This window comes from Apteryx mantelli, chromosome 14, assembly GCF_036417845.1.
Source record: "Apteryx mantelli isolate bAptMan1 chromosome 14, bAptMan1.hap1, whole genome shotgun sequence".
Taxonomy (NCBI): Eukaryota; Metazoa; Chordata; class Aves; order Apterygiformes; family Apterygidae; genus Apteryx; species Apteryx mantelli.
In genome coordinates, this window is record NC_089991.1 from 812,085 (window position 1) to 828,549 (window position 16,465).

At 43.2% G+C, this 16,465-nt stretch overlaps 1 protein-coding gene across 1 annotated transcript in view; it reads right to left on the reverse strand.

Annotated features, from left to right (window-relative positions):
• The window catches only part of SH3RF2 (SH3 domain containing ring finger 2), a 64,468-nt gene that overhangs the window by 3,631 nt on the left and 44,372 nt on the right, over nucleotides 1–16,465 (reverse strand). The window contains exons 6-8 of the mRNA XM_067304931.1: nucleotides 13,496–13,725; nucleotides 8,552–8,919; nucleotides 7,186–7,491 (exon numbers count right to left, since the gene is read on the reverse strand). Coding sequence (XP_067161032.1) covers nucleotides 7,189–7,491; nucleotides 8,552–8,919; nucleotides 13,496–13,725 — 901 coding nt within the window. The 3' untranslated portion in view covers nucleotides 7,186–7,188. The remainder of the gene's footprint in view (nucleotides 1–7,185; nucleotides 7,492–8,551; nucleotides 8,920–13,495; nucleotides 13,726–16,465) is intronic.

Genomic DNA, 16,465 nt, shown 5'->3' on the forward strand with positions numbered 1-16,465 from the left:
CATTCCCAGAACTTGGTACAGAAGAAGGGAAGGGGAGATGTAAAGACATCCTTTTTCTTCCAGAATTCTGGACTGTGGTGTAATTTGGAGAAAAGTCCTGTGGCATCTGCGGTTTGCAGTGACTTCCATATGGCAAACCTTGCTTGTTCCACATTGAAAGGGCTGGAGGGGAAGAAAGGGATGAGTGATGGCTCTTCAAAAGACTTAATTCTCTCAGATTTTTATCTCTTAAGCTAATTCGAGTTTTGTGAATTTAAATGAGATGCTTGGTGTTTTAACTACTTTTGTTTTACTTTGGTGGCTTGTGAAAAATTAAACAGGATCAAGCCAGGAAATAAAACACTTGGAAATAAGTGCTCATTAAAACACCTGGTGACTAGGAATATATCATGGATTAGAAGTCTAAATGCACTACAGCCTAATTGTTTTTCCTAATGTTAGTTTTAAAAATGGCCTTTCTGATTCAGGGCAAAATACTTGAAGCAGGAGAGAAAACATGCATCTCATATCATCTGGTCATGATGCTAAATAGACTGATCTGTCCAAGGCTGGCTAATATCTGCTAATGATGAAATAAACTAAGCAAAGAAAAATGATGTGTAAGCTTCCACCTGCTTTTCAAGATACCAACAAAGGCTATTTCTGATTTGTTCTGAACCGAAAACCACTGGACTTCCACTTAAATTTTCATAGTAAAGGTCCTCTTAAATCCTGTTGCTTTCAGAACAAAACCCTGCCTATCATAGGACATGATCACTGGTCCATCTAATTCTCAGGCCACGTGGTTTCTCTTGGGTGCTGTCTTCCTAAATGCTAGCTTCTGCGTTCAGCTGCAAGCTACCAAAGGGAGAATAGGGTTGTTGGGAGAGTAAGAGCTAAGTACCTGGTGTCCCACATGTTGCAGACTTTCACTAGCTTAGGAACATTGCTTTCTTAAAGTCCCAAGTTCCTGGTATCATGTGATTGTATAAAAAAAACAAAAACAAAAAAGCTCTTAACTTCTATTTTTTTTTTTTAAAAAAGAGGAAGCCCTTGTGCCTGGGGTGTGTGTGTGTGGAATTCTTGAAAATATAATTCTCAAAAGCTCAGCAACTGGAAGACAAAAATCACAAGCCAGTAGGGTTTGTTTCATTGTTATCAAGCTAGCCATGGAACTCGCCATGTCTTTGAGTGTTTCGAGGTGGCAGTGCTTGTGTGATGCCAATGTGATCCTAGTGTGCAAAGCCTCGGAGCCTGGCTGTCCTCCTGCTGGAGTCAATGAAGCGAGTTTCTGGTGGCACCTCGCTAGTGTTTCTCAGCACCCAACAAGACGTGATTCTAAATGCTTTGCCCGTCACCTGCATCCTCTTATATGACTCTTGCCATCTGACCAAGGGGGAATTAGACCCTCTTCATCACAGAGCAGATACTGATCCTGAGGGACACTTTAACTGACCCCAGGCCCCCAGCTCCTGGTTCTTGAGCTCCCAGGAGAACAGAGTGCCAGCAATGTAAAAGCCAGGTTCCATCTGAATAGCCTTGCAGAATTCTCTTCTGAGATAGAATATCATGGTTATTTGTATATACTGAATATTTGAATATATTGAATATTGCCTCTCCCACAGCAAAGGGTGGGAGAGGTCATTTTGGGCCCAAACTGTCTAGCTGTTGAATAGATTGTGAGGCTGCTCTGATTCTCCCTCTGTCTCTGAGATCAGTTGCTTCTGGCTAGGGTACAGATGCATTCTTTGCATGAAATATGTGGAAAGAATTTGTTAAATATGTTACATTTTCATACTTCTGCCTTGTTTCTTCTCAGTTCATCAGGAAACATGGCTGCAGTTTAAGCTCGTGGGGGTAGGTTACTTACTGAAGAATTTCCAGGTTCCTACAAGGCTAGGCAGGCAATTAAGGAAGCGCTGATGAATGATCTGATTTGGGCTCCAATTCATTAACTAGTCATAAAAAATGAGCAGATGGAAAAGAAGACCTATTTAAGAACTGAGAGGGGTTCATTAAAGGTCCCTCTGTCCCACTGCACTACTTTATTTGCTTTTCCTGGGCTCTATTCTTGTGCTCTGCAGGCAAACAAGACACTCTGTGGATGGTCAGAGCCTCTGTGATCAGCCTTCTCTTTTACATTCAGCTTTGAAGGCAGAGAACAATATATTTTCATTATACAAATACATTACACTGTGGTACATCTGCAATTGTATTTTGCCTTTCCTAATGTTATCATCTTTGCACTCTGTACTTCATGTGATAATTTGTAGCTAGAACAGAAGACTGCAGATTTAGCGATTTAGCAAGCAGGGCCAGAGTGGTCCCTCCAGCCCATCAAGTCTGTGCAGAGCTACAGAGATGACACATTCCCGGGGAGGGCGTGGATTGTCCTGCCCCTTGCTGAGCCTTTCTGGTAACTCGGGAATGACAGAATAGGGTCACAATACTGATGCCTAACCTCTCTTCTCTGGGGAAATTGGGATGAAGAGAGTCTGGGGGATGAGAAGAGAGGAGGGTAGTTTAAAAATATATAGAAAGAGAACAGAAACCCTTGAAGAGCTCGCCCACCTCCATGTAAAGCTACCAGCCTCCTTTCAACATGTGATGTCTCCCTTTTCATTGCTACCCATAAAAAGGGCGGGGGAGGGGAGGCAGGGAGAGGAAAGGAAAGAGGAAGAGAAGGAACTGGATGAGAACAGCCAGAGGTGGACAGGGGTCCAGGTCAGCTGTTGCTCATGAAAGGTGCAGAGCAGAAGAGCTGAACCAAAGAAACGCTATGTTTGTTTATGCTAGAAGAACTCCCTGCATGGATGTTCTACTTGCAGAATGAAGGTGATTAGAGTAAATGTTCTGGATTAGGGTCACTTTTGTTCTGGTGCAATTAGAAAATTGTTCCACCACAAATCCAGTTGATGTTTTCCCTGACGTGACTGGCTTCACTTCATAGACAAGAACCACTTGTCTGGCATTCCCTTGCTCAGAGCTCATAACCAAACCCCAGGTTAGCTCCTACAAGAAAGTCTCCTTTAGCTTGGGTTTTTAGATAAGAGAGATCTGAATTCTAGCCCCTTTTCCTTGGTCCTAGGTATTGCCAGGTGAGCAAGGAGAGAAGGTTAGTAATACTTTGACCATTTTGCATAGTGGACTGCAATATTAAACAAGCGGGCAGATGTCTTTGCAGCTAGGAGGGGCTGGGCAATGGGAGCAAGATGCTTACTAGATCTGTTGCTTTAAAGTATGTCCTGTTTGGAGCTCTGTCTCCCTATATATTTTGGATATATTTAGGCACTTATCACCATAGCATCAAAGCACTGAAATATTCTGTGAAAGAAACTGATTGAGAGATCTATCCCAAAATAGCTTCTTGTTGTTTTACCAAAGTGCCAATTTCACTGTCAGTATTTCCCCGTCGTTACTCATGACCGAATGTGTGTGTGTGCACATGTGTAAGAGCTTTTTTCTTTCCTGATCCACCTGATACTGTCACTCATTGTCATAGTGCAGTGGGTAAAGGGCTAAGTCCAGAAGAGACCTGCGTTGCTTTTTGGTGCATTTGTGTCGAGTCTTCAGTATTATGTAATGGTTTGAACAGTTTTACAAGTTCCTCTATGTGCATGGGCGCTACAAAACCTTATTGCTGTTTATCCTGATGTAAGAGGATAAGGGGTTGCTCCTTCCATGAAAAGCAGTATTCAAAACTGACACTATTATGAGCTGGATCTGGCAATTGTGAGCTGAGACATGCAGAAAGACTTTATTAGGCTTATTAAGTCTTCAGGCGTGCTGAGCACCTTTAGATTTTGCTGATGCTCTTGGTGTCCCCTGAGGCTTAGTGCATCTGACAAAAGAGGCTACAGAAGATGTTGCTGTACACATTTCGTCATATGTGGGCTTGGGTGGCAGGACTGAGGCATGAGAAATAGAGCTGCAGTCAGTTCTATAGATTGGTTTCTAAGCACTTCATTTTGCAGCCCCAGACTGAACTTCAAAGTCTTCATCATTGCCTAACATGCCTGCCTTGTGTGGGAAAATCTGCCCCACTTGTAGATTAAATTTACAAGGTGACTTTACCTCAACATATGTTTCTGTCAGCCCCCGGTGAATTACAGTATGTTATTTCCTTTTTGTCCCTCATCTTTAAATACCTATTTGCATGCAGATTGCACTGAACTCCCTCCTGAGCTTCAGAAATTATTGATGTGTTCTCCTCTGGTCTCAAGTAATACTCTTTGAGGTCCTGATGAAACAGGCACCAGGGTCTAGCCAGGGCAGGGTTAATTGCCAATAACAAGTGAAGATCTTTTATCAGAGCTGCTGCAGACTTCCCTGTTCATCATCTCGTTCCTGGCTCTTGAGGGATATTGAGCTCTTGCTGGAACTGATTGGCTCAAACCTGCCTGCTCTTTTTAAAATATAAAAGCTCAGAAAATGGTATTAGCCACGGTCTGTATGCAGGGAGTCAGTCTGTCCATCCAGGTTCAGGAACAGGTTGTGCCTCTGCAAGCAAAAAGCACTGGTTCCCCACCCTCTTCACCAGTATATAAAGCTCAGTCTCAATATAGCTGTATTTCACCTTACTCCCAGCTCTGGTTCTCACCCGAGGAGCTGGGGTGGTCTTCAGCTCTGGAGGACATGGCCTCTGACTAGGGCTTAAGGGAGGCTCTGCACAGATGTCCTGAAGCGATTCCTGCAGGGAACCACTCGGTGTTTTGGACAGCCATGGCCCAAAGGGAGGACAGCGTCCGGAAAGGCGTTTGCCGCCTTCCCCTCAGAGCCTTGGCGAAAGCAGGCGGCTAGTTGGAGCCTGGTGCGATGCTTATGGTGTGCTAATCACTGCTGTCAGGCTCGTGGCCAGATACGGTTCACAGCAGCTTCAGCTTTGGTTCAGCAAATGGTATAATCAAGGCAGTCACATTAGACTTTGACTCTATCATATTATTATGAGATGAGTGTGGGGTTTTTTTGAGGCAGTAAAATACAAAAGTTCCCCTTACTTCTCTACATACACTATCCCTTCTCTATATTCAACTCTGCTTCACATTTTCTATTGTGCCCTCTTCTTTACCAGCACTTCTATCTGCATAATTAATTCTCATGTGTAGCTTCAACCTCCCATGCCACTGTCTTCAGTGAGTCTCCTGGGAGGTCAGCTGTTGAAATCCATTAGTTACTTCTTCAGCAGATTACAGATTAGGTCATACCAAGCAATCTATCCTTTCATTAGCATGCAGTAAATGATCATCTGGAGCCAGGCATGAGCAGGCACCCCTTCCTTCACCTCCAAACTAACACTATAAATGACAAAATGAGCTGATCCTGGAAATCTGAATGTGTTTGGGAGAAGTGAAGTTGTTCCTGGTTATAGAGCCAGTTTATGAGGCTTTCAGGTTAAGTTTTTAAGAGAATGAGAGGAATCTTTAGCAAAGTACAGGCATATTTTCTCTGAAATGTTTGATTGTCATTGGAGTGGCATTGCTGAGAGTCATGTTCATCCTTTTATTTGCAACTTACACCATTTTTAATAGCTGGGCAAAGTGCACATTTTTAATTTCACAGAATCTTTCTTCAGTAGCTTAAATAGTGACAGACGGCTCAATGTGAAGAACATACTTGTTTTACCACTTGTTTCTGTGCTATTGAAAATCCCTTTTTGGGGGTCAGGCAGAAGCCAGCTTCACCAAAAGAAAAATAGTCTGAAAGGGTAAAAGAATTAGTACTGTAGGCTAGTAGATGTCTTTATCCATTCCATTTTCTTAATTCCGAAAGAAAACTTCCTTCTCTGAGGCTGTGCCAGTGCCTCAGAGTTTCCATTGACCAATGGAGTTAATTTCATGGGTTTTGTATGCAATTAACCAAGGATGTTATTTTACAGCAGTTCTGGAAGGAGCACAACAACCGCTGTTAGGAGATCTAATGTTTGTTTGTTTGTTGTGGCTAGAATGGGAATTGGTGGTCTCTAAATCACCAATAAAAACAAAGTGTGAAAAACAAAACCTGTTGTGCACCAGTTTGCTAAATAGCAGTCACAGCTGGATAGCTGGGTACAGCTCTTCAATTCTGCTTATTTTTCGGTGGTTTCACAGGATAATGTCCGAAATAGAGGTCAGATGAAAAGCAGAGCTGGTGCTGCTGTGGCAGAAGGATGGTCTATGGTATAGCGAGTGCTGATTTCTGCTTTCTGTTATTTAGACAATGTTTCATGCATCTTAATGTAGACTTAGACCCATAAATTCCATTTAGGATATTTACAAAAGCAATATCTAAATGGCTGGGTGGTGGAAAAAGAAGCACTGGAGTGAACTGATGGACTGCTAGGAAGTAGCTGTCAGGTAGTTAGAGGAAACCAACCAACCAAGAGAAGGAAGATCCAGTACACCTGTCTGCAAAGTCTAAATGACTATCATAATAACATATCCCTTTCTATTGTCCCTTTCGTCTCCAAATCACCTTTTAAACTATGTTCTAAGTTAAAACTCGTGGACTAAAAGCAAGCAAGCAAGCAACCAAACCAAAAAACCCCTAACAAAAAAATCGGAAGTGAAAACCCCTCAAAAGGGAACTTGAACATTAAGCCAGGAACTGACTGATTTTGATTTATGGTTTCTTTATCCTGCAAAAGTAGGAAGGTAATGAACCAGAGTTTTGATCTCAGTGAGCTTTCCTGTAGTAGCCAGGAGATCAAAGCAAGTTTAACTAGTTCTGATACCTGCATGCTTTCTCCCTCTCCCACTCCTTCTCCGATTATCTTACAAGCAGCCTTGACACCAAATAATATCTATTTTGTGGATGCCACAAACCCAACTTCATGTTTCTTTGTGGTGTTTGAAGTAACCTGTGTGGCAATGGGGCTCCTCTAGCATCACTCAGCACAGCATGGGTATTTGATGCATTGACAGGTTGTGAAGGTGTAGCTTGAAGTATGCCTCAGAAATGGGACTCTCCTATACAATGATAGATATTGCCCCATCCTGCTACCTCAGGAGCTTTCCAAGTTCTCTGTAAACCTCAAACTTGCAGATCCCGAGGGTGTCTGGCAGTGTGGTGCATAGAGGCACAGGGATATGGGGAGTATCTGACTCTAGCCATGGGAGAGAGAAAGCGGTGGAGGTGGCAGGCTGGTGTGGAGTCCAAAGGATGCTTACCCCTCACAGAACAGAGGAGAGAAGCACATTTGTGAAGGAAAAGCAAGTAGAGGGAATTAACCTGTCAGTTTGCAGAAATGCTGCTGTAGTTCTTTTTGATAGGGAAGGTCAGCTGTCCTGCCTGGTCAGAAAGGTCCAGCGATGATGCCTTTAGGTGTGACACCCTTCGCTGGTGCACAGGACTGGAGCTGATCCTGGGTGAGTACAGCACCATCAAGTCAGGGCCCATCAGGTTTGCTTCTGATAAGAGAGCATCCGCTGCGGCTCCCTGCTCCATTTTGCCACGCGGCAGGCTCGGGGATGGCTGCAGGCTGTGCCTCTTGGATGGTGGGGGGCTGTAGTTCTGGAACCTCACTGTTTTCACTTGCTGGAATGAGAATAGGACCCAGAATAACATTGGGAAAACAGAATGACCCTTAGTTTTTGCTTGATCTGCTCTACAGAACCAGGATGTTGTGCTTCTAGGAGAGAAGGCTGGTTTGTTCTTGGGGACAGATGATGTCTGTGAAGAAGCTGTGTGTCCATCTGCCTGACATGATGTGCAGCTTATGGCACATGAAATAAAACATCAGGAAATTGCACACCTTTGTGTAGTAGCATAGTCAATATATTACAGCAAGGTATTACAAAGATCTATGAAAGCCAGTCTGAACAGCTATCACTCAAACTAGTGCAAGAAAATGAAGGGGAAGAGCATGTGTTAGTATGAAATGGAGGAGAAAGTGTGGCCTCTCTCCTGCCGTGCCCTTCACGGAGTGTGTGTACAAGGGTTTGTCTCTAGCTAATGTTCTTCCTAGAAGCTCCAAGGTTGTTTGTACTTTGAGAGACTCATGGAGCTATTTGCTCTTTGGGTGCCACAGGAAGGGAAAGTTGTCACTGGGGCGGTTTCACAGTTGGTATAAAATCATTCTGGAAACTTCACCCCTGTTGCTAGTGGGAAAAGAAATTTCTGTTCCAAATGGCTCACCCAAAGCAATGTGAAGTAAGCAAGTGAAGGGAGCTGGGGGGACATGTTGAATCTCTGTAGAGACCAGTCTAATGTAAGGTCTAACATTCCCATTTCTGAGACATTTGCTCATTTTCTACCCAAACTGTTAGGGATCTCAGTGGGATTCTTGCTTGATTTTAAAATCTCAGAAAAAGTCTCAAGGTTTGATCATGACTGAATATCAGATTATGCTGAAAGAGATTTTGCAGCATCTCACCTCTCCAGAGGGTTTAATTCAAACAGCAGACTCGTCAATACACAAATCTGACGACTTAATGCAGGTACCAATCCACCTATCCCACTGTCAGAAGAAAACGTAGTGAAAATTGAGCAGAGCCCTCTGGAAACTTGGCCCTTGGTCAATATTGAGCTGACACTGAATCTCAGTCCCCAAAGGACAGAGGATATTCTGAAGGTAGGGGGTAACCTCTGGCCATACCTTTTCAGTGCTGTTCCGGGAAGTGTCTGGTTTCACCAGGATGGATGGTGGAGCTGATGCAGGTGGCTTTGCTGCAGTCTCACTTTTTGCTGGAGGATCTTTGGCATCCAGGATCACTGAACTACATACAGAAGGAGTTTTGCTTTCCCCGCCTCTGACCACAAGTGCTGGTGAAGCATCGTGGGAGAAGTTTGGCCTTGTTCCTACATCAGTCATGCCAGCTCCTGAAGGGATGCTGTGCGGCTGAGGGCTGATGTGCTGATAAAGCTGAAATTGCTGAGGTCGCACTGCAGTGGCAGGAAGACGCCTGAGGGAGCCAGCAATATGAATAGGGGTTCCTGGCTGCCCAGGCCGCTGCAGGGATCCATCTGGGGAACAAGATCAGTTTGAAGGAGATAAAAGTTAACAGAAATTCAATAGCTCCCCAAAGGAAGATGATATAATTGGAGCAATGGTGTAGAAATGAGCAGCACTTATATTTGCATTGGCAGCCCTGTTTGCAGGGGATGCTGTCAGATCCACTCTCTGTTCTTGGGCTGGCGTTCCCAGGGGCTTGCCCACAGCCCACTGCTGGGGCACAATGAATAGGCATGCAGTAATGAGTTCTGCCTCCACAGCCCTTTCCTAACAGACTATTGCTCTACTGAAAATTGGCAAGGCTAATAAGCTTAAATTCTCCATTCCTCTATATTGGCACAACAGCTACCACCGTGGCTCAATCTGCTCCCTGTTAATTTGTTGAACTAGATTAGTTGTGTTATCGTATTCCAGACAAGGGGAGATGGAATGAACATGGCTTCTCGCAACTGCAAGTGCCTGATGGTAAACTCTTTAGGTGTCTTCAATTTACTGCATATTCTGTTTTCCTATAGCTGTTTACCTGACTTGCTGCTGTACTCTGAGGACCTCTGTCTGGAGGCGGAGTAGTTCCCCCAAATGAATGAGGGCTAAGAAATTCTTAATTCTCCTGTCTTGGGTAGGACAGATTCAATTTCTGAGTTTTCCTTGACTTCTGGACTGTGAATACACTGCAGAACACCAAATGCTGAAATGCATTAATGCTGAACATTAGGTTGTACTGTCACGGCATGACAATATTGGATTTTCCTGCCTTACTCTTGAGTCAATGAGTCATGGCATTAGCACTCCACAGGCTGATTCTGGTCCCTGATGGGAGAAGACAAGGATGTACTGGTGCAGGAGTGGGCTGATGCATGGAAGGCACTGCAATATGTGGGTAGGACCAGAAGTAACCCAATAGAAAAGGGGCGAGGGAGGCTGCAGAGGTGGGTAGCCGTGTTAGGTGATGCATGAGTATTGGTGCCACCATCGTGTGCCGCTGCTGGGAGCAGGGGGCAGAAATCACTTCCCCTAGTAATTCTGTGTCTCAGCAGATTCCTAATTTGGAAATACCCGATTCTGTGAGGTGCTAAAGGCCTCCAGTGAGATACAGTGTGTCCTCAGTCCTCAAGGTGTTCATAGGCGCTTCCTGCCCTCCTCCCATTGTGTTTTCTTGCCAGAAATGTGATAACCATGAGTGCGAGCCCTTGCACCTCAGCCCACCAAACAGTCCTCTCAGTTTGGTACTATTTGTTGTTCCTACTTTGGCTGTTCCATCTCATACCTACTTTCCAGGCAACAACACTGGAAGTCAGACACTTTATTTCTTCTGCGGTTTCTTGCTGTTCACAAGATTGATTTTTTTTTTTTTTTTTTAACAGAGCCACCACAGGGGAACGAGCCCTTTAAAGTAAAACAACTTTTTAAGTTAAATCCAATTTTGACTCTAAACACTGACAATGGCCTTTGCAAATGAGCCTCACCTCCTGCCAATGACACTGCCTATCTCTAGCAGCAGCTCTGTCTGCAAGTATTAAAGAATATGCCACTTAGTTGCTTAAATATACTTGGAAATTTATTCCAAAGCAGCACGTATGATCTGAAAATTAGCCTTGCCAACTTCACTGGAAAGAACATAACCAACTGAGTTCTGCATAAACCTTTACAAAGAATTTTTCTGTGCCAAGTCAAGAATTTGGAATTACCAAAATAACCACAGATAGGGGAAAAAGTGATGTCAGAACCCAGGGCTCTGCTGCCAGCCTTCCAGCAGATATTCATTAAGGCATTCTGTCTTTGCCCTCCAGCTTTGGGAAGGGTATTTTCAACAGCCCTGACTGTATGTGAATGAGTTTATTAATATTTCTGCTGTGCTTGGCTATTGCAGTACCGAGAGCCAAAGTAATGCGATAAACATGCCTTGTATTAACTTAGCACCTCATTATGTTGATAGCTTTGTTGAACTGCAGCTATTCCTGCTTAAGGATGCAGCTTAGAACATGAAGTTTATATGATTAAAGCTGTGCAAAGTACTTTCCTTCAGAAAATGGCTTCTGAAGATAAACAATAAAAAATAATATCCAATGCCACAATACTAGTGTTCACCACATTTTGCCTATAATTCTTTCAGGGATACAGAATAACAGGCCAAGCTGCTCTGAAGAGCAGAGGCTCTGCTCTCTGGAGGTGAATTTACCTCTGCTGCAGTTGTGACTCAGAGCCTGGGGATGCAAGGATGGGATCAGGCCAGCTGAGCCCGAGGTGCTGCCTCCAAGAGAAGTATGTGTTGGCTCTTTGGGAATGAGGAGGACAAAAATAGACCATACATGGAGTATTATTTTCCTCTAGCTCTCTGCTATCAAGGCTTTTGACTCCATAATTGTACTGTGTGCCTCTTGCTGCTTTTTTTGTGAAGTATCCTGTCTTGCCTTCATGCTATTCATGATTTTTGCATCTCAGACATTTCCAAGATGGAAAATTTTGCTCCTCAAATAGAATTTATTCCATTCTCTTGATCATCCTTCTGTATGCTTTTTCTAATTTTACTATATTCTTTTTGAGTTGACCAGAAATGTGTGAAGTATTCAAGATGCAAATTTACCAGGACTCCTACAGTGGCATAGCTAAGTTTTTCCTGTTTTGTTCTCAGTTCTTTTTCTAATATTTTAAATTACCTTTTTTTAGTTGCTTCTGAGCATGGAGTTGGAGTCTCAATGAATTGTTGTGACAATTCCAAAACCTCTCTTTAGAGTGACAAAAGCTAATTTAGAGCATAATGTTGTCTGTGTATAACTAAGGCTTATTTCTTTCCATATTTGTGTATTGACATTTTGGCTACCATTTTATCTCCCTGCTGCTTGGACCTGTGAAATTATCATGGAGCTCTTTGCATCCAGCTGTAGATTTGTGTTGAACAATCCTGAAACAAGCAGCAAACTTTGCCTTTTAGTCCTCATGCCTGATTCTAGATCATTCGTGAGCAAGTTGAACAGTATGAGTTCTAGTATGTATTCTTTGGATTCGTACTGGTAACCTTGTTCTTTGGAAATGTAATTGTTGTTTTACCCATTGTTTTGCATCTTCTAACCAGTCACAAATTTATCAACAGACCTTCCCTTGTATTCCATACAAGCTTAGCTTCTGTGAATCCATCTACGACATCCCTTATCAAAGGGTTTTGAGTTCACTGTAATAACCTAATTATCTCTTTATGCACTCTAACTCAAGGAACTGAAATGAACTTGTAACATGGAACTTCCATGTACAGAAAGCACAGTGATTTTTTTTTTCCTCCAAGCAAAATGTTGTACCTTCCAAGGTATATAACATTTAGGTATCTTTCTACTAATTCTCTTTTATTACAGTTTTTATCAACGTGCCTGACTCAGAAGTTGGGTTTACTGGGTTTTATCTTCCAAGATCGCTGCAGAAGTCCTTTTTAGAGACCTATAATATTGTCTTAGTATAGCTCACGTTTAACTTGTTAAAGTTTGTACTTCCTTATTTTTTTGTTTGATGTGTATAAGGATACTTTTCCTTCTAATAGCCTCCAATACTGTTTAACAATTTTTGGTGCATCCTTTTAGTTTTAAAAGATACCCAGAATTTACCCCAGATTTCTAATAACAGTTTAAACAATTTCTGTCTTCTGCAAAGATTTGATCATTCAAAAATACTATTCTAATTTCTTTTTAACAAGCTTTTGTGTTCCCCTTTTTTATAACTTCCCACTTCAAAAATCCAAGACAGTAACACTTAATTTTTGTTTCTGCCTTTTTCCTTTTCTATGTGGGTGTAGAATATGAGCATATTGTGGTCTCTAGAACAGACAGCTCTTTTGCAGTTGAGTTTTCAGCCACGTTCCTGTGACCGTTCAGGACATGGTCATCAGCTGCTCCCTTCAGACAGCTGCTGTGATTGGTTGTTTTAAGATGCTGTTGCTTCTAGAAGTAAGTTATGTCACTCCCTGATGTAACAGAGTCAGCCTGTATCGCTAATCTGTCTGTGATCTTCCCCAATTGCTGTGTTTTCTGCCTTCACAGCAACTTTAACTTCTCCTGGCATTTCATGGCTGTGACCTCTGGTCAGCAACAGCCCTGTGAGACCCCCAGGATAATAAAAACCTTCCCTCGTAAGCCTGGAAATTTAATCCACAGCGGCGGTGGCACATGCTGTTACACTTAATGTAGTAATTTGCATTTCCTTTCACATGCAGTGCTCTTGCCAAGTGGTACAACTAATGCTCCCTGTCTTTTACATTGCAGCCCTTGTGCTTTTAATGACTCTTTGGAAAAGACCCTTTCCAAAAGCCTGCTTCACAAGGGTGAAGAGCAACAGCTGAATGACAGCTCAGTCACTTTGTGTATGGAAACCCGGCCGTGTTAGTAACATGGCAAATCGCTAGTCTTTGTTCATTTCTCCAATAATGTTTAGCCTGAATGCAGAAACCAAGCCCAGGCAGGGAGCATTCATGAAAGCTGTAAATACTCCTGGCAATGTAACATTCCTATTTTATGGCTCAGGATTCTAGTTGCAGGCAGCCAGCGCAGTTTGGGAGGGACATGTATGGCTTATCTCTCCCAGAGACTGTTCCTAAGCACTTACTCTTTCTGGTGCTGCCACGTCCGCGCCGCAATGATGTTTGTCCCATGGTAGTCAGCACAGCTGTGTTCCTCCCTGGTGAGGTCACGGGCATGGGCAGCAAGGCCGGTTTCAAAGACCTGCTTTGTCTTTGGCCATTTTCTGAGATGCTTCCCTGAGAAGAGAGCGAGGAGGTCGATAACGTCCATGAGGCATACAGGGAAGGCATCTTCGAGTCAGGGAGATTAGATTTCCTGTTTGTGGAGATTGAAAAGGAAAAGAAAATAAGCTGACGTTCATGCAGTCTGCAAGTCCTTCAGTCTTGGAGTTTTATAAGGAAAATAGGTTTGAGTTCAATGGTTTTAAAATACTTTTGCACTTCAAGTCAGGGTTTTGGTGGAATTCTATAGCTAGTGAAGGTTTCTGATTCCATTATAACAAGGGCTTTCCTCTTTCTGCACCCAATTGCTAAAAAGGTCTTCTCAAATATGGTTAGAATTCTTTACAGTAACACCATGGCATTTCAAAAAGGGACTTTCAGATGCCAGCCCTCCATCTGTAACTTACCCAAGCATGCTCCCTACATCATGGAAAACCGGGATTTGTCCTGCTTCCTTTGTTAAGTGTCATTCTCTGACTGTAGATGCTAGTGCTTGTAAGCTACAGTCATTAGACAGAAGTAGAAAATAGGAACTATCTGTTTCCACGGATGCTTTAGAACATCTTGGGTGCTATTAGAGCATGAAGTGCTATTAACATTCTGAATGGTTCCTCTTTGATTTCATCTCTGGGTGACTGTAAAACTCCCATGCAACAAAACCAGACTGGTTTTGTTTGGAGGCAAAAGCAAACTTGTGTATCCTACCCCATTTCCTGCATGGAATGAGCAAGGTTAGGGAAAGCACTGGATGGTACCTTTAGCTAAAGCCTTAAGAGGCATCTGTCATCCAAAAGCAGAGAGGGAGAGCAGGTCTGCAAGGACAAGACTGAGGCAATATTTGTGCTGCTTGTCCTCTGGCTCTAGCTTCCCAGCTGCTGTTTAGGCAGCTCTCTATTGCATAGCAGCTATTTGGATTACCCTTCTCCTCTCCTTTATTCCCTAGAGGGGTCGTGTATGTGCTTTCACCTAAATCCATTAAATTGCTAAAAAGGCCATCAATCTTCCCCTTCAGTGTGCTGGTGAAATAACTCCAGATTCCTTGGGAGAGTGTGCCGTGATGAAGTCCCTTTGCTAGTTCTGTAAAGGAAGAGAAAGGCATTCCTCTGGCTCTTCTCTTTACCTTTCTTGGGGGCAGAAGAATGATTTATGGTTTAATAACAGAGTAGTGATTCATCAAATAACTGAGGCATCAATTTATTATGAAGAAATTTCCTAAGGACAATAGAATAGCAGCTCCAAAATCGGTGCTTATGGTTGGAGCACTTTATGAGGCTATTTAGGGTGACTGAGCTGTGCTTTTGGTTATTTGTTTGCTCTGTTTATTGGTGAGGTGGGGCCTTGGTGTTATCAGAGGCTATATTGCGAAGAAATGAGCCAGAGAGACAAAGACTAATCACCAGTGCTCTTGAATGCAGGGAGGGTGTGTGGAGGGCAATGCTGGGATTAAAACAGCAGTGGGACCTCCAGTCTGAACTGAGCGATTTGGCAGAAGAAAATACGAGCAGGGAAAGAGAAATGAGGGGGAGAGGGAACCAAGTATGACAGGAGTATCTCAGAGTTTAAGGTATATTTTTGCTGTGACACTAGAAGGCTTTCAAGAAGGCTAAGACTGAGTTCCCCTGGGTCTTCCCTTGGTGGTAGTTGGTTTTTTCTTTTTTCTTTTTCTTTTTCTTTTTTTTTTTTCCCTTTACCCCACTGGAAGAAAACATGGGGGAGGGAGCTGGCAAGATACCAGGTGCTATTTTTCCTATTGTACATGACAGTTTTTTTTAATCCTCAGTGGAAGCAAATGCAGCTAAGCTTTCCAGAGAAGGGTGAAAAGAAAGGATTCGGATGGTGACTTCTGGGGACAGAGTCCGATTTCCTTTTGGTGTATGCCATAGATAGTACACAGTGTACAGCCAAATGCTTCCAGCTGCAGGTAGGTAACCAACTGCATGAAGCCTGGGCAGCTAAGAGGTTGGCCCCTGTTACTCTGCTCACCTTTTAGGCAGGGCAATGTGCTTCACTGACCTGTTTTTAAACCAAAGGAGAGGAAGGGGGTAAACTGTGCTTTAGGCTTGGAAGCTTTTCTCGGTGCTGGTGCAAGACTAGTCCCATGCTTGGATGTAGGACTAGCTGAGGCTAGGACAACCTGCAGCTCAGGATGGTGCAAGAGACTCCTCCAAATCCAGTGTTAAATGACGTGGGGGTGGCAGTAATTCCCCTTGGGAAGCGACTGTGTCAGTGAACCATCAAAAGTCAAACTGTTTGATATGCAGGCTGCATTTTCACAGCTGTAATTTCATCTCTCTGTTCCTTGAATCAGCCCAAACAATTTCTCTCCCACCTTGGTACTCACAACCTGAGCACACTGAGTGACAAGCCTACCAGCTGTACTAGGAGGGAGCTGTGTTGCTTTGATATGATTTCTTCTGAAGAACAAGTGGGTGTGTTTGGAAATTATCCCCATGGGTCTCGGCTGTTTTTCTGAGCAGAGCTCCCTGGCTGCCTTTACCGCGGTGCTCACCACTGCCACTCCTGGATGGGGCCTGAGGAGCTCCAACAGTCACAGTGACTTTTCAGCTGTGGAAACTCTGCTTCAAAGAGTGAAATGATAATCCTGAAAGCAGCTTTTTGACTTGTACTTAATTTCCATTTGTAGAAACAAAACACTACATTTCTAATCTATTCTTCTAATTTTTCTGCCTAACCTGAGTATCTCTTAAGGGAACTAAGGGCCCAAACATTTTTTCTCTCCTAAGTTGTGTATTTTCAATTACCATTCTATCTTGCTAATGCATGTTTATTTAGTTAGATCAACAGTTTCCAATGTCTAAATGCCTGCTCTAAAG